The sequence below is a fragment of the Sorex fumeus genome, unplaced genomic scaffold, assembly GCF_029834395.1.
Source record: "Sorex fumeus unplaced genomic scaffold, SorFum_2.1 ptg000131l, whole genome shotgun sequence".
Taxonomy (NCBI): Eukaryota; Metazoa; Chordata; class Mammalia; order Eulipotyphla; family Soricidae; genus Sorex; species Sorex fumeus.
In genome coordinates, this window is record NW_026606188.1 from 21,809,184 (window position 1) to 21,833,515 (window position 24,332).

Genomic DNA, 24,332 nt, shown 5'->3' on the forward strand with positions numbered 1-24,332 from the left:
GCTCCCATATACCTAACTTTTGTCCGATTAATTTCTTGATAAAATTGATCCCAAGTTGTTGGGGTCTGGCCGTAGGCATAGTGGCAATTTTGGGGTAGCAGGAAGCCTGAAGACACCATCAGGCTGCTGATGCACTTGCCCTGCAGGTACAGGTGTACAGGTTGACCTGCTGGTGGCACCATACCCTCCTGTTTTTTTAAATTTTTTTTTCTCTTTTTCTTTTTTTCACACCCTTTCTTGTTTCAAGTGTTCAGCTGTTTTTGTTTTTTTTAATTTAGAGGATGGATATTGACATTGCTTTATACTTCACTGAGAATATTATTTGAAACTTATCTGAAGAGATCATTTATGGACTCCCTCTATCTACTTTTCTACCAAGCACCTGTACTTAAAATATAATCCATATGCTGATTATTTCCAAATTAACATTTTCAGCAGAGTACTCTCTTAATCTTTCAGGTTATTTGATTCTTTCTATGCACCATCTCTACTTGAGTGCGTCTTCTCAAATTGAATCGAATTCAGACCAAAATTGAAACTATTTTCATCAACAGTCTTACATTCTGTCTCATTTTGTAGCAAGTGCTTTCTTTATCTGTCTGTTGTATGGGCCAGAAAAGTTGACACCATTCTCAACATTGATGCTTTCTCATTCCCAACTCCAAGACTGATTCCAAAACATCATTTGACTTCACCTTCAAAATCCACCAGTTTTACAACTTACTGTTCTCTCGCTGTTAGTTTCATTACCGCTGTTCCTCAATCATTTCTTTGCTGGGTAACTGAGTCTCTCTTAAACCTCCTTTCTTCCAGTATTACCCTATTTCATTTCGTTTTCTAGTACAATCACTGAAGTCAGTCACAGTCACCTCCCATATTTAAACTAACAGTTTAGTCACAGTAGGAGTTACTGCAGCCAAATACTAGTGAACTTGGTGTCAGCTAGTCTCCCTCTTGATGCTGCACAGGCTTCCTGGCTGTGGGCCAGGGGGCTGCAGCTCTCCCTTTGTGTGGGAAATTCCTTGTTCCCCTTGTTTGCATATCTGCGTCAAGTTTCTGTTACAGTGGAGCTTTGTAAGTGAGTCCAACTCTGATCACTATATGAAAAAGGGAAACTTGTTCCTTAACTCCTAGTTATCTTTATCCTTCTTATTCTCTTTAATGTAGCACTTAACACTTTTTCAACATTCTGTAATTTATTAAATGCATCTTTTTGTGTTCTTCCCATTAGAACATATTTGTGTGGGTAGGCATCTTTGTTTAATCTATTTTTGTTTGTGTTTGGGTCACATCTGGCAGTGCTTAAACCTTAACTCCAGTGCACCTGGCCTTATTCCTTGTTCTGCATTAGGGATCACTCCTCTTGGGCTTAGGGGTACACATTACTCCCTGTACTATCTCCTTGAAACTCTGGACTTCTTTGTTTTATTCATTGAGTTCCAAGAGCCTGAAATAGTATTTGACACAAAGTTAGACATTTATCCATTTCACAAATATTTATTAGATATGTGGAAATTAGATATGAGAAGTAGAGCATCTAAATATAGGAGTTATCAATTGTGTGCTGATTTTTATTAAATCCTGTTTTAGATTGTGTGCATAATCAGTGACGTGCTGTCTCTGATATTCTGAGGAATGTTTGTGTGCTTATTTGGTTTTGGTGCCACACCTGGGCTCACTCCTGGAGGTGCTTTAGGGACTTGGGGATGGAGGAAGTTCTCTGGGGAGGAGTCAGGGGGCAGCATCCAGGGAGTTGCTCAGGGGACAGTCCTGTGTCATGTGCTCAACCTGTGAATACAGGGGGAGGTACTGTGAGACTGAGTGACTCACCAGTCTCTTCTTCTCTTCCTCAATCCTCTGCTCCCTTTCCCTACCCTTTGCTTCATTCACTGCCCACTCCCACCCCAAGCGGCGGTCAGGGCTTACTCTTCACTCTGCTCGGTCACTCATAAAAGTGTTTTGAAGGGAATCATATTTGGTGTCAGGCATTAAATTGCTTGAAGGCAGACACTTTAACCCCTGTACAACAAGATCTCTAGCCCCCAAATTGCTGTTTCTCAATTGGAAGCACTTGCTGTCAGTTGAAACATTAAGGTTATGGTGGGGGGGGGGGGGGCGTGCACACTGGTAGATGCTCTGAGGTTACTCCTGACTCTGCACTCAGTAATTGGGGGATCAAACAGGATGTCAGATGAAGCCCTGGTTGGTCACAAGTAAGGATGCATCCCCACGCACTGGACTACCTCTTTGTCCATTGAAATAGTATGTTCAGTGTGATCATTGTTTTGGTTAGGTTTAAGCCTATGTTTACATTTTGTGTTTCTCATTTGCTATGTTTGTTCTGGCATCTTTGAAGTTAGGAGGATTTTTAGATATTTCATTCCATATTTGCTTTTGACCTTGCAGTGGCTATGTTAGGCTGCACCTGGCTGTGCTCTGGGCTTACTGCTGGGATTCTGTGCTATGCAGGGTTGAACTGAGACTGAACCTTCATCTGTCCCTTTTACCCTATTTTAACTTTTATATTCTATCTCTTTGTTGTTTTAGTGATTGCTCTAGAACTAATCATATGCAGATATGTAGTCTGCTTGAAATGTAGTGTCTTGCTTCATAAAAACAGCAGTCGTATAAAAGAATATTTCAGTTTATTTAGCCTTCATCCTTTGTACTAATGCTCGCTCTTTTTTTTTTGTTTTTTTTTGGGGGGGGGGCTGCACCTGATAGTACTCAGGGGTCACTCCTGGCTCTGAACTCAGGAATTACTCCCTGGTGTTGCTTGAGGGACCATATGGGATTCTGGGAATTGAACCTAGGTTGGATGCGTGCAAGCCCTAACTACTACTGTACTATCACTCTGTTCCCTACAGCATATTTTTTTTCTTTTTCGGTCATACCCAGCGATGCTTAGGGGTTACTCTTGGCTCATGCACTCAGGAATTACTCCTGGCGGTGCTTGGGAGACTATATGGGATGCTGGGAATCGAACCTGGGTTGGCTGTGTGCAAGGCAAATGCCCTACCCGCTGTGCTATGGCTCCAGCGCCGCCCCCCCCGCCGCCCCCCCCCCCACCATTTTTAGATAAACATTATCCTACCATACTTTTTGTTGTGTTCTCTACCCCTCATCCACAGGGGGTCACCCTGCCAATTTGAGGGAGCTATTCACAAAGGTGTTTGTTTGTGGTACCATGTTGGGGATTTGATCAAGGCCACCAGCATGCGAGGATTGTGCTCCAGTTTTTTGAGTTACTTTCTAAACCCCCTTTTCTGTTGGTGTTGTTTTGTTTTGGTTTTGTTTTCGTTTGGGGACCACACCAAGAGGTGTTCAGGCTTTCTCCTGGCTCTGCACTCAGGGATCACTCCTGATGAAGCTCAGGGGTTCACGGAGTGCCAGGAATCAAATTTGGGTAGGACATGTGCAAGTCAGCCTTCTTACTGCTGTACGATCATGTCTCCCCGTAATGTTCATTTCTGTTATTTAGTTATTTATTTTTGAATAATGAAACCCAACAGGGTTTTGGGGTTGTGGGAGTTGCACTCCTGTTTTTATTTGACCAGCTGGCTCGACAGTTCAGTGCTAGGTAGGGAGGCCTGGGCATGCACGGTTGCCTGGCTCCTGGGCCACACTGGGTCAAGGCTCACCTGTGGCTTGGGGCCGCCAGGGCTGCACTTGTTGCTGCTTGGGACCATTTGACAATCTTGTAAGGATGTTATGCGATGGGAAAAATTAGAGCCCAGCGTGTTTTTACACATGTCTCTATTGACGTTTATGTTTGTCATTGTCCCTTCCTGTACGTAAGTGATCGTCTCCTCATTTCCTGAAGAACATCCTTTGGCTTTTATTATTTTGCATAGGTTTGCTTACAGTGACTGTGCTCAGTTTCTGATTAGTGTTGAAGTACTCAGATTTAGGTGGGTTTTTATATTTATTACAGGAGTCTTTGTTGGCAGTTTTAAAATATTTAAAAATCATTATTACTTTGTATTCTGATCTCGTTCACTGATTTCAGTCATATTGTCCTTCCTGAAATACTGTTTGGGGAATCATTACCTGCTTTTAACATTTTCTCTAAATTGTGTCTTATGATTTGATGGTATATAAACATATATATTATTATATTGTGTGTGCTTTACTGAACTGCATTTATCTCTATCATTTCATCAAAATTAGAAAGTTGACTTTTTTTTTCTTTTAAAGTTCCCCCTATATTCTCCCCCCCCCCATATTCTTAATGACTTTTCTAGTTGCACCACTGATTTCACATTACACAGGTTTTGAAGGTTCTTTTCTTTCTTTTTTTTAAGAGTTATTGCCTTGCATTGGCCAACCTGTTTAATTCTTTCTTTCTTTCTTTCTTTCTTTCTTTCTTTCTTTATGTAGAAGTACTGCTATTCAGCCACTGATTAGCTGATTGATAATTCTTTTTTTAATTTGATTTTATTTTGATAAAGTTGTTCACAATTATTAACATTCAATATTCCAACACCAGTCCCACCTTTATTACACCTATTTTGAATTTTCCCAACCACCACCTAAGCCTGCCCTGATAGCAGGCCCTGAATAATTTCTTTTGTATTGCTTGTTATGGATAAGGTAAGGTAAAAGGTAAAGGCCCTCCCATTAATCGTCGATTTGGTCGAGGATAATTTGCAAAAAATGATCAAAAAAGATTTCCTTAGAAGAAAGCACATGAAGATTGTTGTATCTCACTATGAAGCCATTAATCCCTTGTATAAGGGATTACTGATATGTTGTTTCAGGTTAAGCCTTGGGTGCTAATATTTTCTTAATCGAGATTGGTAGCCTTCTATGTTACATCTCATCCAGTGTGATGTGCTATTCCTGGTACATCAGTGGAGTAGAGTTTGAGATGTTGTGGCTATGCGCTCCAGGAATTTTAAAAATTTAAAAAGAGTGATACAGCTGGAGTTAATTTTTAACTGGATGGTGACTTTGTGATCCAGAGGCATTTCTGCAGCTGTTGCTCTCTTTCAAGATTCATTAGTCTCTGGATTTTGGCTGTTAATGAGCTTATGTGGCACCAGAGGCAGTTCGTGGGCATTACTGCCAGGCTCCCAGAAGAACAGGGGTATGGGAGGAGGTTGCCCACCCCTGAGAGTTTAGAGGGATTTGGCTGCCGTGTGGCTCTGTTTGGCAGGTGGGGGTCTCCCCCTGCCCCTGGGACGCTCTTTTCTTTTTTATTCTGTTTCTTCTTCAGACCTTGCATACTTTTTCATTTGTATTCATTTTCACTTGCCCTTTCTTGAAGGTATCTCCCAGTTGTAACAGAGTCATTTACTGAATCTTTAGGTTAAGTTATTGTACTTAACAGGAATCTTCTTACTTCATTTTTCATAGTTTGAATTTCTCACGGATTTTATGTCAGCTTACTAATTGAGTACATGTTTGCATGTACATTTTGATTAAATATTCATTAGCACATTCAAAGTCTTTTTTAAGTACAGTGTCTGGCCTATCTCCTTGTCAGTTTCTGTATGTTTCTGCCGAGTTGTATTACTGAGATTTGGAATCATTGAACGATACATTGGAAAACCTTCTTTTATCATCCACTGCAGATCATTGATTATTCTCAGACATCGTCTCTCATCACTTTGCTCTTAAGTTTTGACTTCATTTTGTTAGGGAATATCTGTGCAAAGTCCAAGATGTTTCCTGAGCCTTTTTAACTCGGTGGGATCTAAACTCTGTTTCTTGGAGGATCTTTGATGGCTTGGTGTTCTAGGCATTGTGAGGACAGGGAGGTAGGCTGGAATTTACTCCAAGTACAGTCCTTTTCTTTAAGGTGTGGCCTTTCTGGTTTCTCAGGTAGATGCCCAGGGAGGTGAGCAAATCTCCATCCCCACTGGCTCAGCTGGAACTCTCTCTCCAGACTGCTTGACCTCTAGTTTCTCTCTTCCAGTGTCTACCTCATAGCCGCTGCTCTCTGGTAAGCCTTGCATAACCCCATCCTGTGCATGTCCATCCCAGACGCTGGCCTCGGCTTAGGGGAGCCCCTATTCTATATTTTCCCATTCCTCTGCGGTCCTGCTCCCAACTTTCCCCTCTCAGCCACTTCCATTCCAGAGCCCTGATTACAGCAGCTCAGTGGACTTACACCTTGATGTCATTCTCAGCTGCAGAGACTTTTGTGCTGTGCCTATTTTCCCGCCGTGTGTGTCAATTATGGGTATAAAATGGTGATTTTTGGTACTCTAAAGATTACAGAATTTCTTTGCCTGTTTATTTTGATCTTACTTTGTAGTTGCTGATGGAAGTAATATGATGCCAGTTATTTTGTTACAGTTGATAAGGAAAATTAGTTTTGTTCCACCTTAATATCTGTATCCAAGATTGCAGTTTTGTGTAATGTTAGGGTATTTTTAGATTGTTTTTGAAGAACTTTATGGTTTAAGAATACTTGCTTGAAATCTACAAAAGAGCCTGAGAGATAATACAGAGATTTAAGCCCTTTGCCTTGTATGTAGCCAGCCCCAGTTGGATTCCTCAGCATTGCGTGTGGTACCCTAAGCAATTCGGTAATGGTCCCTGAGCTGGAGCCGGGAGTAGCCCAGAGCACTTCTCTCCCCCAGCCCTTCCACCTCATCTAATAGAAAACGTTTGTCTAAAAGAATAAGATGTTAATGTTCATGACTTGCATATTGCTGTATTATTAAGGTTTTCCTAAACTGTATCTATGAAGTATCAGCTTTCTTGAAATTATATTTTTAAATAGAAGGTTAATGTACAGGAAGATAAGCTTTAGAGCAGATATTCTCAGTTCTTGTTATTACTGTGTTTTGCATATCAAATACGCCACAGTAACAGCAAATCTCACAATGGAGACGTTACTGGGCCCACTCGAGCAAATCAATGAACAACGGGAGGACAGTGCTACGGTGCTATTCTCAGTTCTAGATGTAGAGTAGATTCACCAGAGAGGTTAAAAAACACTTGTCATACTCTACGCTGGTTAAATAGGAATATTGAATTTGGATATCCAAAAATTTTACAGAATTTTAATGGTCTGGATTTAGGATTTCGCAGCTTTTTGATGGTGTAAAAGTACTATAAATTTAGAAGAAATGGTCCTTCAATTTTTGATTCTTGGTCATTTTTCGGGTGAGGGATGCAGGGTAAGTTTCTTGTGCGATGCTTGGGCCACCTCACCCCCACTGTTCAGTATCAGACAGTTGCAGAAGATAGCCCAACACTAGACTCTGTATGCGATTGTTGTGTCCAGCTATCTGACAGGCAGGGGTTTCTGAATATACTTAAAGTAATCTAGATCAAAGTATGATGTGAGGAAGGATAGCATTGTAGCACTATCCTCCCATTGTTCATTGATTTGCTGAGTGAGCACCAGTAACGTCTCCATTGTGAGACTTGTTCCTGTTTTTGGCATATTGAATATGCCACAGGGAGCTTGCCAGGCTCTGCCATGCAGGTAGCTGCTCAGTAGCTTGCCGGACTCTCTGAGAAGGGGCGGAGAAATTGAACCCAGGTCTGCTGCATGCAAGGCAAACACCCTACCCGCTGTGCTGTCGCTCTAGCCTGTGAGGAAGGGTAGCACTGCACTGTAGTACTGTTCTCCCATTGTTCGTCGATTTGCTTGAGCGGGGCCAGTAACGTCTCCATTGTGAGACTTGTTACTGTGTTTGGCATATCGAATATGTCACGGGTAGTTTGTCAGGCTTTGCTGGCGGCCGAGATACTCTCAGTAGCTTACCGGGCTCTCCTGGAGGGGCAGAGGAATTGAACTTGGGTCGGCCTGGTCAGCCGGGTGCAAGGCAAACGCCCTACCCGGTGTGCTATCGCTCCAGCCTGTAAGGAAGAGTATTAAGTAGCGTTTCTGACATATTGATTTAATGGAACTTCATCCCATATTTTATATCAAGGAGGATGATCTGTAAACCACCCTGGGTGGATTTTGTTCCTCAGTATAGGTAGGGAATTAAGACTTGGGAAGAACCATTGCCAAACTCAATTTTTGGTTTTCCTGTAAAGCCTTTTGAATTGAATCATTTTGAATTCTGTTCTTGCTTCTCATTTTAGCCTTGAAAGCTGTTTGTTTGCCAGCTGTCTTTTGGTTAGTAATTGCAGGGTTTACATATTTTTCTTTCTATTTCTGCTTAATACTTTGCTTTTCTACTTATGTTCTGAATTTGTTGTTTGTGAACAAATATGGTTAGGTTTAAAAAAAAAAACACTCAGCCTCAGTCTCTTTATCTTTAAACCAAGTCCTTTGACTTTTATAAATTACTTAGATACTTTCATTTAAATCTAGCATTTCTCCTATTTGCAAGTTGCAAAATTACCTATTTTTCCAACCTATTCCGAGGAACAAAACCCACCCAGGGTGGTTTACAGATCATCCTCCTTGATTTAGTTTTACTTTAGAAATTACAAGGGAAGCACCTATTCACTGTACTCTCTCTCATCCTTTTTTCTTGCAAGTAATCTCAAATCATGATGCTTTTCTTTTTGTTTTTGGGCCACACCTGGCAGTACTCAGGGCTTATGTCCAGGTTCTGCACTGAGGGATCATCTTCCTGGTGGTACGGGGGTATACCACCCCACTTCCTGGGGTGCTGGAGATCAAACTTGGGTCAGCTATATGCAAGGCAAGTGCCCTACCTGCTGCACTCTTTCCAGCCCCTCACAATGCTTTTCTTAATAAAGGATTGAGTTTCTTTTCGCTTGCCAGGGTATTTAGTCACTACTAGGTTGAGACCATAAAGTTTCCAGAATAAAGTTGTTTTAGATCATGTGGTTGATGTGAACTTGTGTTAATATCGGTGTATTTGTTGTTTTGTGGCTTTGCAACCTCTAAGGGTTTGTTACCTTTCTTCCACAGCATTAATATAATTCCCTCCTCCTCAATGTAGCCCGTCTTAACTAATTCTTTTTTTAATTTTGACAGTAATTTACAAGCTATTAATAGAGTTTCGGCATATAGTGTTTGGCATACAGTGGTGAGCATGTGTTGGTATTCGTCTACCAGTGCCCGTAGGACCCTACTTTACACCTCTTTCTCCCTCGCAAATTCATTTCTTTAGATTTAATTGTTCTGGTTGAAAACACATGTTTACAGTGGTATTGGCTCTATGCTTTGATGTATACTGTTGTAACTTTAGTCCTCTACAAGTGGTAGAGGAGCCCATTATCCTTACTACATATTTATGATTATGAATACTTTAGATTTTCTGCTTTATGGTCTTAGAGGTATATACTTGTGAAACCATGATTATAATCAATACAGTGAGTATATTTGTCATCTCCCAGAGTTTCAACGTTGGATGATAATATTTTTACTTGATCTTGGCTTTTTTTGTTTGTATGTTTTTGTACTTTAAAGATGTTCACAATTGTCTTATTTCCATTGAAAAGTCCACTGTTTTCTCCATTTCTCTGTATGCAGCACAGCTTTTTATGCTCTGATTAATTAAGGTCCGTATTGGGTAGGTGCAGGCTGGTGGTCCCTTCCCCAGGGTCCTAACCTGTTGGTTAGGTGTGGACAGGGACAGGGACAATGGCAACGACAACAGACTCCAGGCCTTGTCCTGCCAGTCACGAGCTGTACAGTCACATCATTTCCCCAGTGCTTCTGGCCACTCGAAGATTTTTGTTTTTATCACTAGTTTTAAGCAGTTTGAAAAGAAGCTATCTTAGGTTAGGTCCCATGTCCTATGCTGGTCCCCCTCGGTTTTTAGCATGGTTGTTCATCTCTGTAGCTCTTTCTGAACTCCCTGTCTGCGATTACCTCCCTTCTGGGACATTTCATGTTGAAACTTTCCAAAATTCTATCGAAAGAATATAAAGTCTTTATGCACACAGTAAGCCCCCCACCACTTTAATTGAATCACAGTGAGATACCTGATTGGGTTTCAGTCATACAATGTTCCAACATCCATCACTTCACCAGTGTGCATTTCCGACTACTAGTGGCCCTATTTCCTTCTCACCACTCCTCCTCTTCCCCTAAGCCTGCCTCTATGGCAGACTCTTCCTCCCTCCCCTCCCCTTTTCTCAGTTTCTCTGTTTCTCTCTCTTCCTTGTCCCCCTCTTCTCCCTCCCCTTTAGGCATTGTGGTTTGCCATTCTGTTAATGTTACTGAAAGGTCATCTTATCACTTTTCCGCCTTTTAGCACCCAGTTCTTTTCAGAGTGTTTCCAACTACTGTTATCATAGTGGTCCTTCCTCTGTCCTAACCCCACCTCCTTTCCCTCACTTGTGGCAGCACATAGTAGGAATTTTGTGATGGTTGAAAGATTGAGGTTTTTACTTTTTTTTTTTCCTTTTTGTGGATCATACCTGATGATGCTCAGGGGTTACTCCTGGCTCATGAGCTCAGGAATTACTCCTGGTGGTGCTTGGGGGACTAAAGGGGATTATTTAAGAAAACTGCTAAAGACAGTGGTGATGACTAGCATTTTAATTCTTTATAGTTAGCAAAATACTGTTGTATGTTTTGACCAACTTAATTCTTGCTACAGCCCTATAAGACAAATGATTATTACTACATGTTTTACTGAATAAAAACTAAGGATTGTCTATCCATCTGGTCATCATTGTGAATATCATAATAATATTCACATCTTTAATTTATCTAAGGATAAATCCTAATATATATCCTTATTAGGGTATCCAAAGAATCCTAGGAAGTCTTATTTAGTACAGTGCCTGAAGACATTGAGTATATATATTCAGGCCAACCACTGCTACATGGATATTTCAGCTGCATCCTAGGTAGATGCCCTGCCCATTGTACCTCCTCTTTTGTTCCTCCACCCCCTTTTTTAAAAGGGACTAAACCTGGATCGACTCTACCTCCTGTGCTATCCCTCCATCCTTCCTAAATGGACCCCATTTTTAATAAGTGGGTAATGGTTTCAGTGGAAACGAACCTCTAGTATATACATGAAATGTTTCATAGCTTTAAAAATGGAATAATTGAATTTTAAAAAGTGATTGTCAGAGTTACTACATATCAGTTTAAAAAGTGTTTCCCTGGATACTCAGTTTGGATATAAACTACTGTGATGTATTTTCTTAGAAGTGTCAGAGTAAAATCTGACTAATTGTTAGACACACTGACAGTTTATAACAATATACTATAATTACTTGACAAGTACAATAGCATTCCTGTAGCTCAGGACCTAAGAAAACTTAAGTGAGCATTCAGAAGTAACAGTTTGAAAAGAGTTGCTGGGTGAATTTCAATCTTTTGGGGGAATTGTGCAAGTGGTACTGAGGGACAACTCCCCTCCCTCCCTCTCCCCCCCCCTCCCCCACACACACACCCCTTCTGTCTTGGCCTGCAGGGCCAGCTGCAAGGGAACGAGACCATGATGCTGATCTGACCCTGTTTAACCAGGGACAGCTCTGGCTGGCCTAACGGTTCTTGGAGCCTCTAGGGCTGACCCAGCAATGCATGGGGGGGACCTGTGGGGGTAGGAATTGGTGCAGGGTCATTCCTGTGCAAGGCAATCCCAACAGGTACCTTTCTAACCATGATTTTCAACCCTTTAGGAAACATTCTGGTCTTTTATGTATGAGCCATCTTTTCAATATTTTAAAAATCGGCCTCACAGTTTACAGTAGCATTGATACTAATGTTTCACCCTTCCACTGCTACTCTGCCACACTTAACCACCAGAGTGAGGGTGCCAGTGTCTCCTTCGTGTCCATCTTCCCCACCCCGTGTTCCCCGTTACTGTACGTACATCTCTTCTGGTCAGTGCCAGCCTGTCTCTTGTTGACAAAAATTAATTATCAGTGATGACACAAGCATGATAATTATTTCAAAATGAGATCTCATTTTTTTTTAAATCCTCTAATACATCCTGTATTTTTTTTAAATTGAAGATAAAAATCGCAGAAAGTCTTTCTTAATGTGTCCCAACTAAATCGAGGGTATACTTTACCTGGACATACTTGGATACTATAAGTAGCTCATTATGATGAGAAGTTCATGCTGTGACAGGGCTGGAGAGATAGTATTGCAGCTGGTCTTGCATGCGCCTTACTGGGGTTCAATCCCCAGCACTACCTGTAATCCCCTTAAGCACTGCCAGAAGTGATGCTTCAAAGCAGAGCCAGGAGTAAGCCTTAATCAAAACTGGGTATGCCCCCCCCCCCAAAAAAAAAGATTCATGCTAAGAGTCACCATTTTATGTACAAGATTATCGCCTAAGATAAGCTGCTTCTGTAATTCTGTATATTTATGCATTTAATTAAAACAGCCTAATCTAGGAAACATTGGCTTTGAAGAAGAAATAGAAGAGAAAGGGCCTATAGACCTATACAGGGCTTTACACCCCCAAAAGAAAGAATACACATTCTTCTCCAGTGCTCATGGAACATTTTCCAAAATAGACCATGTCCTAGGCCACAAAACATACCTCAATAGAATCAGGAAGACAGAAATAGTATCAACAATCTTTTCAGACCATGATGGACTGAGAATAGAAGTGAAACACATACAGACACAGAGGACCAAATAAAACACATGGAAATTAAACAACTCAATGCTGAACAACGAGTGGATCAGGAAGGAAATCAAGGACGAAATCAAAAGATACTTGGAAACAAATGAGAATGAAGACAGGAGCTACCAGAACTTATGGGATGCAGCAAAAGCTGTTTTAAGGGGAAAATTTATAGCTCTGCAAGCATATCTCAGGACAGAAGAAAGGAAGCAGATAAACAACTTGACTTCACAGCTCAAGATCTTAGAAAAGGATCAAGAGAAAGAGCCCAAATTGGGCAGAAGGAAAGAGATCATAAAACTTAGAGCAGAAATCAACGACATGGAAACCAAAGAAACAATCCGAATAGATCAATGAAACCAAGAGCTGGTTCTTCGAGAAAATAAATAAGATAGATAAACTACTAGCAACAGTCACAAAGAAACAGAGAGTGAATCAGAAATAAGAATGGGAATATCACAGCAGAAACCAAAGAAATTCAAACGATCATCAGAGACTGCTTTGAAAGTCTGTCTGCCACGGAACAAGAGAACCTAAAAGAAATGGATAAATTCCTAGATTCCTATCATCTCCAAAAGCTGAATCAAGAAAATACAGAGTACCTGAATAGACCTATTCACATCAAGGAAATTGAAACTGTAATCAAAAGTCTTCCCAAAAACAAAAGCCCAGGTCCAGATGGATTCACTAGCGAATTTTTTCAAACATTTAAAGAGGACCTACTACCAGTTCTTCTCAAGCTTTTCCAGGAAATTGAAAAAACAGAAACTCTCCCAAACAGTTTCTATGAAGCCCATATCTCTCTAATACCAAAAGGAAACAAAGACACCACAAGAAAAGAAAACTACAGGACGATATCCCTGATGAACACAGATGCGAAGATTCTCAACAAAATACTAGCGAATAGAATTCAGCAACTTATCAAAAAGATCATACACCATGACCAAGTGGGATTCATCCCGGGGATGCAAGGATGGTTCAACATTCAGAAACCAATCAACATAATCCATCATATCAATAAAAGAAAAGATAAAAACCATATGATCATATCAATAGATGCAGAGAAAGCATTTGACAAGATCCAGTATCCATTTATGATGAAAATCCTCTCCAAAATGGGGATAGAGGGGCCATTCCTCAATATAGTTAAAGCCATCTACTACAAGCCTACAGCAAACATCATCCTCAATGGGGAAAAACTGAGAGCCTTCTCCCTAAGATCAGGGACGAGACAAGGATGCCCACTCTCTCCACTACTGTTCAATATAGTGCTGGAAGTACTTGTAATAGCGATTAGGCAAGAAAAAGATATTAAGGGCATCCAGGTAGGAAAGGAAGAAATTAAGCTCTCACTATTTGCAGATGATATGATGCTATACTTAGAGAACCCTATAACCTCCACCAAGAAACTCCTAGAAACAATAGACTTGTATAGTAAAGTTGCTGGCTATAAAATCAATACCCAAAAGTCCATGGCTTTCCTATACGCAAATAGTGAAAGAGAAGAAAGTGACACGAAGAAAGCAATCCCGTTCACAATTGTGCCCCAGAAAATCAAGTACCTAAGGAAGTAAAGGACCTGTACAAAGAAAACTAAAAAACGCTTCTTTAGGAAATAAAAGAGGACATGAGGAAATGGAAAAATATCACCTGCTCATGAATGGGGAGAATTAACATTGTCAGAATGGCAATACTTTCCAAAGCACTGTAAAAATTCAATGCGATCCCTATAAGGATACCCATGGCATTCTTCAAAGAAATGGAGCAAACAATCCTGAAATTTATATGGAACAATAAGCCCCCACAAATAGCTAAAGTAATTCTTGGGAGAAAGAAAATGGGAGGAATCAACCTCCCTAACTTCAAACTCTACTACAAAGCAGTAATAATTAAAACAGCATGTACTGGAACAAAGGCAGAACTGTAGACCAATGGAACAGAGTTGAATATACTGACATCTCCTCCCAAGCTGGAGCGATAGCACAGCGGGTAGGGCGTTCGCCTTACAAGCGGCCAACATGGCCGACCCGAGTTCGATTCCTCCGCCCCTCTCGGAGAGCCCGGCAAGCTACCGAGAGTATTCGATATGCCAGACACAGTAACAACAAAGTCTCCAATGAAGACGTTACTGGGCCCGCTCGAGCAAATCGACGATCAACGGGAGGGCCTTTACCTTTACCTTACCTCCGCCCAAGCATGTGATCATCCAATCTTCTATAAGGGGGCAAGAAAAGTGAAATGGAGCAGGGAAAGCCTCTTTAATTGTGCTGGCAAAACTGGACAGTTACATGCAAAAAAGTGGACTCAGAACTCTCCCTAACGCCACGCACAAAAGTAAGATCAAAATAGATTAAAGACCTCAACATCAGACCAGAATCCATAAAGTTCATTGAAGTTCATAAAGTTGGCAAAACCCTCCATGATATTGAAGCTAATGGTATCTTCAAAGATGTCACTCCACTGGCCAAGCAAGTGAAAACAGAAATAGACAAATGGGACTATCTTAAGCAAAGAAGCTCCTGCACGTCAAAAGAAACAGTGACCAAAATACAAAGACAGTCTACAGAATGGGAAAGGATATTCGCCAAATACACATCCCACAAGGGGTTGATAACAAGGATATATAAGGTACTAGTTGAACTCCACAAGAAAAAAACACCCAACCTCATCAAAAAATGGGGTGAGGAAATGAACAGAAACTTTCTCAGAGAAGAAATCGAATAGCTAAAAGGCATATGAGAAAATGCTCTACATCACTAATCATCAGAGAGATGCAGATCAAAACAACAATGAGATATCATCTCACACCACAAAGACTGGCCCACATCCAAAAGAACAAAAGGAATCGGTGCTGGCGCGGATGTGGTGAGAAGGGGACCCTCCTTCACTGCTGGTGGGAATGCCAGCTGGTTCAGCCCTTCTGGAAAACAGTATGGACAAGTCTCAAAAAATTAGAAATCGAGCTCCAATTTGACCCAGCAATACCACTCCTGGGAATATATCCCGGAGAGGCAAAAGAGTATAGTCGAAGTGACTTCTGCACTTGTTTATTCATTGCAGCACTCTTTACAATAGCCAGAATCTGGAAAAAACCTGAGTGCCCAAGAACAGGTGACTGGTTAAAGAAACTCTGGTACATTTACACAATGGAGTACTATGTAGCTGTTAGAAAAGATGAAGTCATGAAATTTACGTACAAGTGGTACTACATGGAAAGTATCATGTTAAGCGAAATGACTCAGAAAGAACGGGATAGTCACAGAAAGATTGCATTCATCTGGGGAACATAAAGTAACAAAATGGGAGACTAACACCCAGGAGTGGCTGAGATTAGTACCAGGAATTTTGCTCCATGACTTGGAGACCAGCCACACGTGCTAGGGGAAAAGGACGCTCAGATAGAGAAGGGTGCACCAAATAAAGGGTGTTGGGAGGATCCTCCCAGGATGGGAGAAGCATGCTGAAAGTAGACTATAGACCAAACTTGATTGCCACTCATTGCCTCTCTTGCAAACCACAGGATCCAAAAGGAGAGAGAGAGAGAGAACAAAAGGGAATGCCCTGCAACAGAGGCAGGGTGGGATGTGGGGACGGGGGGTGGGAAGGATGCTGGGACCCGCGGTGGTGGAGGATGGGTGCTGGTAGAGGGATGGGTACTTGATCATTGTATAACTAAAAACCACGCACAAATATTCTGAAGTCTATAATTGTACCCCATGGTGTTTCACTAATAAAAAATATATATATGTGTAAAGGGAAAAAAAAATGAAACAGCCTAATCTAGTGACTGGAGAGATAGCATAGTGGGTAGGGCATTTGCTTTGCATGCGGCTGACCCAGGTTCGATTCCCAGCATTCCATATGGTCCCCTGAGCACCGCCAGGAGTAATTCCTGAGTGCAGAGCCAGGAGTAACCCCTGTGCATTGCCAGGTGTGACCCCCCCCCCCCCAAAAAAAAAACAGCTAATCTAATCTATTTTTTGCTTATTCTTCCCATTTCTTTTGGTCACAACTTGCAGTTCTCAGGGGTTACTCCTTGCTCTGCACTCAGGAGTTACTCCTGGCGGTGCTTGGGAGACCATATGGGATGCCGGGGATTTAACCTGGGTTGGCCGATTGCAAGGCAAAAAGCCCTACCCTTTGTGCCATTTCTTTGACCCTCTTCCTATTTCTGATTTATTCTCCTATCATTGCTTCAGTGTGGGGGGATCACATGGTTGTTTTGCCAAGAGTCACAGTGTTGTGAAGCAGGACGGAGGGTGGAACTTGGCATCTCACTTGCATGTGCCCCTCACTGGCCCCTGGCCCCTTTCTTCTGGACTAGGTTAATGATAATTTAGATTAGTGAAAATAGAAAGTTTAATGTTAGTTTATTCTGTTGGCTAAGAGAATTAGAAGTAGCTACTAACCAAAACCCTTTGTATTAATGTATAACCTCCAGTTAGAATTTACTCAGGTGAATGGAGATAAATCTATTGATAACTTTTCCATCTTCCTTGTTGATTCACCATTATTGTCTGAGTTAAATTTCAGCAGAATTCATAGAGCCTCTTAGCGTCCTCTTGCTGTCTCCTTACTCTTCTAACTTGCTTACTTTACCTTTGTTCTGAAATGACAGATGGTGTTAGAATTATAGATTTTTTTTGTATATTCAGATTTAATTTTCCCCATTGAAAGCACTGAACTGTTTCTCAAGTTTGTCTGCCTAGATAGCTTTTATTCATCTATTAACATTTACCTCAGATGTCACCACCCAAATAAAGGAAGGAAGGACACATTTTCACCCCGTGTATATTGGGCTTAATTGCCTCTTGTTAACACAAAGGTGATAAGACTTAAAAAGTTTTAAGTTATAACTGGTTAACCAAGTTCATAATACAGTTATTTCAGTCATTCATCAATACCATCCCACCACCAGTGTCCCCAGTTTCCTAGCAGGCACAAGCAGATTTATATGATATTGCTTGTTACAACACAAAGGCAAATGGAATTATCAAGTCTTAGATCAGTGAAAGACAATTTGTGATCACTGTTTCATCTCCGTGGCTGACTGGGCTGGCTGATGCTAGTTGAGGCTGTGTTGCTGTTTCCGCTCCCTGAGCACGGTGGGCTCCACGCAGCTTTCACACCTGACGTGCTGTGATCCTACTGACTGATAGGACAATGGAATTTGGAGGTTTTGTGGTTGTGTAGTTCAGGATCTAGGAAGCTGAAATGGTTTGGTCGCTTGGAAGTTCTTTGAGGTTTCGTTATGGAGCTGGCCTGTTTCTTTATTGACACTGCAGTGTGTCAGGCAGCTGTGCCTTCAGGCAGAAGGGGGTATCTGCCCATCCACCCCCCCACCCCCCTAATCCTGAGAAGGCCAGAGAGTTTTCAGCCAGAACTTGCCAAGCTGGAAGATTTAGCAGCACTATGTTCTTTTGAGCTTAGTTGTAATGACTTTTTAATTAAAAATATTTTTCTTTAAACTTTTATTTTTTGACTTTTTAGGTCACACCTGGTGGTGTACAAGGGTTGCTACTGGTCATTCCTCCAGTGCTTGAGGCACCATATGAAATGCTGGGAATCAAACCTATTCAGCCACATGGCAAGGCAAATGCCCAGCTGCCCTATCACTCCAGCCCCAAGATTTTTTTTAGAAATACGGTTCTAAAACATGTATTTTGAGGTGCTATACAAGGTAAATCATGTTGAAAGGATCAATTTAATTTTTGTTTTACTTCTGGGCCATACTTGGCAGTGCTCACGGCTTACTCCTGGCTCTTCACTCAGGGGTCGGTGACTCCTGGCAGGGATCAGGGAACCATCAGCAGTGCTGGGAATGAGCTCAGGTTAGCTCTGTGTAAGGCAAGTGCCCTCCAAGCTATTGTTCCTGCCCTGTCTAGCTAATATCCTATTCTTTTTTTTCTTTTTGGGTCACACCCGTCGATGTACAGGGGTCACTCCTGGCTCTACACTCAGGAATTACTCCTGACAGTGCTTGGGGGACCATATGATATGCTGGGAATAATCGAACCCAGGTCGTCCACTTGCAAGGCAAACGCCCTACCTGCTGTGCTATAGCTCTAGCCCTAGTATCCCATTCCATTTTTGAATTTATAACTGTAAGGGCCCGCACTGTCAGTGCTCAGGGCTTTCTTCTGGCTCTGTGCTCTCAGGTTCACTTCTAGTGGGACTCAGAGACCTTGTGTGGTGTGGTGCCAGGGGTGTAACCCAGTTGCTTGTAGCAAGCACCTCACCTGCTGTACCATCACTCTGGCCCCTGGTAACTCCTATGAGGTTTATTCTAACTTGTCGTTTTTAGTTGCATTTTCTTAATGATACATGATGAGTATCTTCATATTTCTCTGGAGCATCTGTAAGTCTTTTTTTGGAAGGTGAATTATCACTTCGGTTCCTCATGCCACGGGGGAAGAGTTTGACTCCCAGGAATGCTGAGTGCTTGTGCCTCTTCTGTGCTGCCGTCTGTGCTGGTTATGTGCAGAGGCCCTGCTGCAATGCTCCTCAGGCAGTGCTCTCCAGAACAGGCGCACGCCCCAGCCCCTGGGGTTCTGTTCAGTTTTATGAGCTGTTCAGCGTGCATTTTGAAATGTATAATAAAAGTCGAAGGAACTTTTTATTATAGTAATAGCAGTGATTTTTATGATGTCTAAACTATGGATAGTTTTCTTTTGGAAGTTGACTATAAAATGTCATTTTAAAATTTAAAATGAAACCAAGTTATCCCAGCATTTAGAGTATAATCCTAAATCAGAACTTTTATGTATGGTGCTTAAACAATTTTTGACAATTTTTTTAAAAAACCATTTCTTACAATGGTTTCTTAATTTGGTATCAGTGGGATAGATTGGCAGTTAAAAGTTGCGATTGAGGTAAAGCATGAGTGAATAGCATAAGCACAAAATATTAATTACTTAAGATGGGTTTAAATTGACTCATGATTTGGTTCTTCATTTCCAAAATCGTATTAGTGATTTTTTTGTTTTAAATTCAGTTTTCTGTTTTATTTGAAGGTACCAGTTTTTGGAAGAAGCTTTTCAAAATCAGAAAGGTGCAATTGAGAATCTACTAGCTAAACTTCTTGAGAAGAAGAATTATGTTCATTTTGCTGCTACTCAGGTGCAGAATAGGTAAGTATGTTGCCTGAAAGCCATAATTTCTCCATAAAGATTAAACACACAGATAAAGTTTGTTTTCCTTCTATATTAAGCAAACAGAAACCATTTAGAAGGTAGTATAATCTGAGTTTGGATTTTATTATTTAATTAGGTAGATTTAATTGACCACAATTCTGACTATCCTGAAATATACATCTTTCACTATTTTAAAATTTATAGGCTCTAGTATTAATAAAGTCTTAGTTAAATGTATAGAATGCAATGTAAAGAGGGTTGAATTAAAAAATTTAGGTTCAGAGACTTCATGGAAGACACTGTATAGAGGAGAGAGCTTGGTGAAATACTTCATCAGCTTTTAAATAGCATTAAGAACATTTAATACTCTTAATTATGGAAATATACAAAAAATTTTCTGTTAGTAAATTCTCAAATTTTAAATTGTTGCCTTTAAAAAGTAAACTTCAAAAACTTCTTAAAAATTGGTTTATATTTTTGAGTAATATACATTTATTGAATTTATATGTGAAAGTGTGTTTTATAAATAACTTAATATACGGGAACTCTCACATTGAAACAACTTGGAGCTATTATAATTTGAGTGGAGGATTGTGGGAGAAAGTGTGTTTTGGGGATCAGACCTAAGCCTCATATATAAGAGGCATGTGTTTCAGTGCTGAGTGGCTGGCATGATGGAAATTTGTACATGTTATTCACTAGATTCACAAATATTGGTACTTTTAGATATTGTCAAGATGCATTTATTTATTACCTACTGGAACTCATTTGAGAAGAAAAAGAAAATGAATTTATGAATGAAATGAAAATAGTTGTGTTATTCAGACAACAAGATGTAAAACTTAACATCTTAAGAGCTACTATAGGAAAATGCAAGCTTCTTAAAGGCAGTGGATCATAAAACATGGAAATTTGTATGTGCATGTGCACACATGCATGCATGATGCTATGGATGGTTCTGTAGAAATGCCTGGTTGTTTTAATTTATGTTGCTATTATGTATGGGCCATGGTAGAGTGGATAACTGTAGCATTTTGTGCATTACAAATGGATTCCCTTTCAGAGAAGTGATAGTGAGTTGATTCATTTTGACTGTCTCCTGTTTTTGCATGTTTTATATATATTTTACACATAATGTTCCTAAATTTGTGTAAAGATATAGAGCAAGAGTTTTATTCGTTACAAAATTATAGAGGTTTGAGAGAGAATGATTTATGATGCTTTCCCTTTCACAGACATTCCTTAGATCTCTATCCCAATTTTGAAGCATACATTAAAAAATTCCTTACAGCTAAACATACAAAGGCTTGGTAAAATCCACTGAGAGTTGAGCTTTAGTTGTTGTCTGCTTTCAGCAAGCTTTATGATTTCAGTCTTGATCTAAACACTTTAAATTTGAGTCCTAAACTTTTTAGTACCTGAAATCAGCTCTGTTATTGAAAAAAAAAATTATACTCACTTTAATTAGGACAGTACTGACCAAAATTTTCAAGGAAGAACTTCAACATTGAATTACAAAAAGGAAAGGAAAACTTATTATAACTTGTGTGTTAGAATTATTCATTAAGATATAGAAAACGAAATCAATTTAAGGGTTGAGAGTATTGGCTATAGTTTATACAGAAGTAGAATATATAACAGTTGAAATGGCTCTCTACTCTTTTGGTGGGAGCCACATCTGAATGTACCTAGGACTTTTTCTTGGCTCCTTGCTTAGAGGGACCATCTGGGGTGCTGGGAACTGAACCCGGGCTGGCCGCAAGGCAGGCGCCCTACTGGTTGTACTATGGCTCTGTCCCTGGTTGTCATCATTTTATTTAAATGCTCTTCCTGTTTTGCAAGTAGCAGGGTATTAACTATTACATATTTATAACCTAAGCTTTCAATGCCCCTTGATCTTACAGTTATTTCTTTAGCATTTAACATTTTTACTCCTTCTAAAGTGAATTGAAAATGTTTAATGTCCTTAGCTGTTCATAATAGGAAACAATTTTGAGAACAATTATGGAAAGTGGGTTATATGATAACCACATTTGAGTCATTGTTATAAGTGATAATAAATGCTTTTAAGCTTAATTCCTATTTTAAAAGATGATTATTGGTTGCAGAATTATTCTTTGCACATCATTTTTAAAAAGCATTAACATTAAATAGGACTAATATACCAGATTTGACATTAATCAGCAGTAAGTGATGCCAGATATTTCTATATTATGTTCATGTCATAGGAACTAAAGGAAATTGCCATCTAGATTAATAAATAAGCCTTTATTATCATAATTTTTTTTAATTTTTAAGTTTTGTTTTTACAAAGTTGTTCATAATAATTGATCATATTCAAGAGTATCTCGCTCGCACGGCAGAGCCTGGCAAGCTACCCATGATATATTCCATATGCCAAACACAGTAACAACAAGTCTCACAATGGAGACATTACTGGGCCCACTCAAGCAATCGATGAACAACGGGAGGACAGTGCTATTCAATATTTCAACACCAATCCCACCACCATTACACTTCCCAACACCATTATTATTTTGTATTGCTTTTGTGAATAGTATGAAATGTCTATAAGGGTTTGTCACAGTGATTCAATTAAGAAGTAAAAAATAGTTTGCGACGTTGCTCAGCGAAAGCGGCTGCGTGTTCCTGGATTCTAAAATGTTTTGAATTCTTAAATAATTGGGGTCCGGAGCCATCTCTGCAGAGAGCTGCTCTGTTCTGAGATTCATTTGTGAGTCTCTGGATCAAGGTCGTTAATGCGCTTAAATGGCGCAGGAGACAGTTGGTGGGCATGACAGCCAGGACCCTGGAAGGGCAGGGAGATGGGAAGTTATGGGCAGCTCCTGCTCCTTATGGCCTGGTGTTTTCAGTCATGGTCCTGCAGAGCTGGGGTTTTCAGTGGATTCATTCTCTTGCATGAGGGCTCCAGACATCCTGTGAAGGTCAGCAGTGAAGGTGGCGGCAATTGGGAGGTTTGGCCACCCGGGGTTCATTTGGAGCAGCAAGGGACAATGCCTGCGCCCCTCTGAGGTGCCCCAGTGAAGTCAGCTTGGTACACAGTCTGTAGACAGCTCTGTTGTGAGCTGCTCTGTTCCGAGATTCATTTCTGAGTCCCTGGATCATGGCCATAATGTGCTTAAATGGCCTATGATCATTATTTTAAATTATTTAATACGTAGTTCATTCTTTGCATACATTCTTGTTTGGGCCACAGTGAATGGTCAAGTCCACTGAAACACAGGTGTATGTTTTGATAGGTTTAATTTTAATTTAATTTTAATTATGGTTAAGTTCCCACTTGAATGAATTTCTGCTACAGTTAATGGTTCTGAGACATAGGATAAGTTGATAACCTAATGATGCATTTCTCTTATTCAGGATAAAAGAAGTAAATGAGACTAACAAACGAGTAGAACAGGAAATTAAAGTGGCCATTTTCACCCTTATCAATGAAATTAATAAGAAAGGAAAATCTCTCTTACAGCAGCTAGAGGTATGGTTCAAAACCAAAATAAAACCAAAACTGCTTCTCTTGCTCTTTAGCTATTTTTAATGTTTATGAAACTATTTTTAGATTGGTTTGAGGGTGGGGGGTGGAATTAAAGGCAATTACAATTTTTAAAATTTTAGATACTAAAGCTTTTTTAAAAGTTATTTTTCAGGCCTACTTAATACTGATTTTAGCTGTATAAATTAAGATAGTGTCCTTAGGAATGAAAATTCTTGGTTAACTGTGATGTTAGACAACAAAGCTCCAAGATAGGAACTTAATTTAACTTCTACAAATGAAAGTCTATTGGGACTCTGCTGGAATCATTTGTGTCTCACTTTATTCCTAAAATATTCCACTAATTTGCTAATAAAAATCATGCTCATTTTCAAATTTTAAACTTTAAATTTATGATAATTTGATTATATTAGGTCTTTCCGATTTAGAGGTTAATACTTAAGTGTAAATTTCTGGATGGGAATGCAGTCAACTTGTGAATAAGTTTTAATTGAAGGATTATTATATTCTGAAGTAGGCCCTATGACATGGGGTTAAATATTCCATAACAATGAATAGAAACAGTTCAAACTATGTAAATTATTTTACATTTTATTACTGTACGTAATTCTCATCTCCAGGTTTTTCCCCTCTTCCTTTACTTCCTAAAATGTTTTAGAGAGGCTGGAGAGATAGCACAGCGGTAGGGCGTTTGCCTTGCACACGGCCAACCCAGATTCGATTCCCAGCATCCCATGTGGTCCCCTGAGCACCGCCAGGAATAACTCCTGAGTGCAGAGCCAGGTGTACCTCCTCTGCATCGCCGGTGTGACCTAAAAAGCGGGGGGGAAAAATGTTTTAGAAACATTCAATATGATTACATCTAAATAAAATTTGGAAAATATTGACTTTTTTTTTTTGAGACACAATTATGCTATTAAAAGTACTTGTATATATTGTTGAAGTTGGAATCTCTTTCCTGTTGTACACCCAGGCAGCTGTATTTAATTGTAGTAGATTTTTGTCTTCAAAAAGGGGTGTAGATGAAACATTTAGCAGCAACTCTCTTGTACTATAAATACATTTAAACTAATGTTCTTTTTTGTTTCTTAGGGTTTTTGAGCCACACTCAGTGGTGCTGGGGTCACACTTCCCGGGGAAATTGAGGGAACATGTAGTTTAGCCAGCAGGTGGTGCTGGGGTAGAACCTGGGCTTCCACA

At 40.1% G+C, this 24,332-nt stretch overlaps 1 protein-coding gene across 2 annotated transcripts in view; it reads left to right on the top strand.

The window, feature by feature from the left end:
* Positions 1-24,332, top strand: part of TRIM33 (tripartite motif containing 33) — a 121,863-nt gene that overhangs the window by 50,892 nt on the left and 46,639 nt on the right. For both annotated transcript variants that reach the window (XM_056139022.1, XM_056139023.1), the window contains exons 5-6: positions 19,502-19,618; positions 23,003-23,117. In XM_056139022.1, the coding sequence (XP_055994997.1) occupies positions 19,502-19,618; positions 23,003-23,117 (232 nt within the window). The remainder of the gene's footprint in view (positions 1-19,501; positions 19,619-23,002; positions 23,118-24,332) is intronic.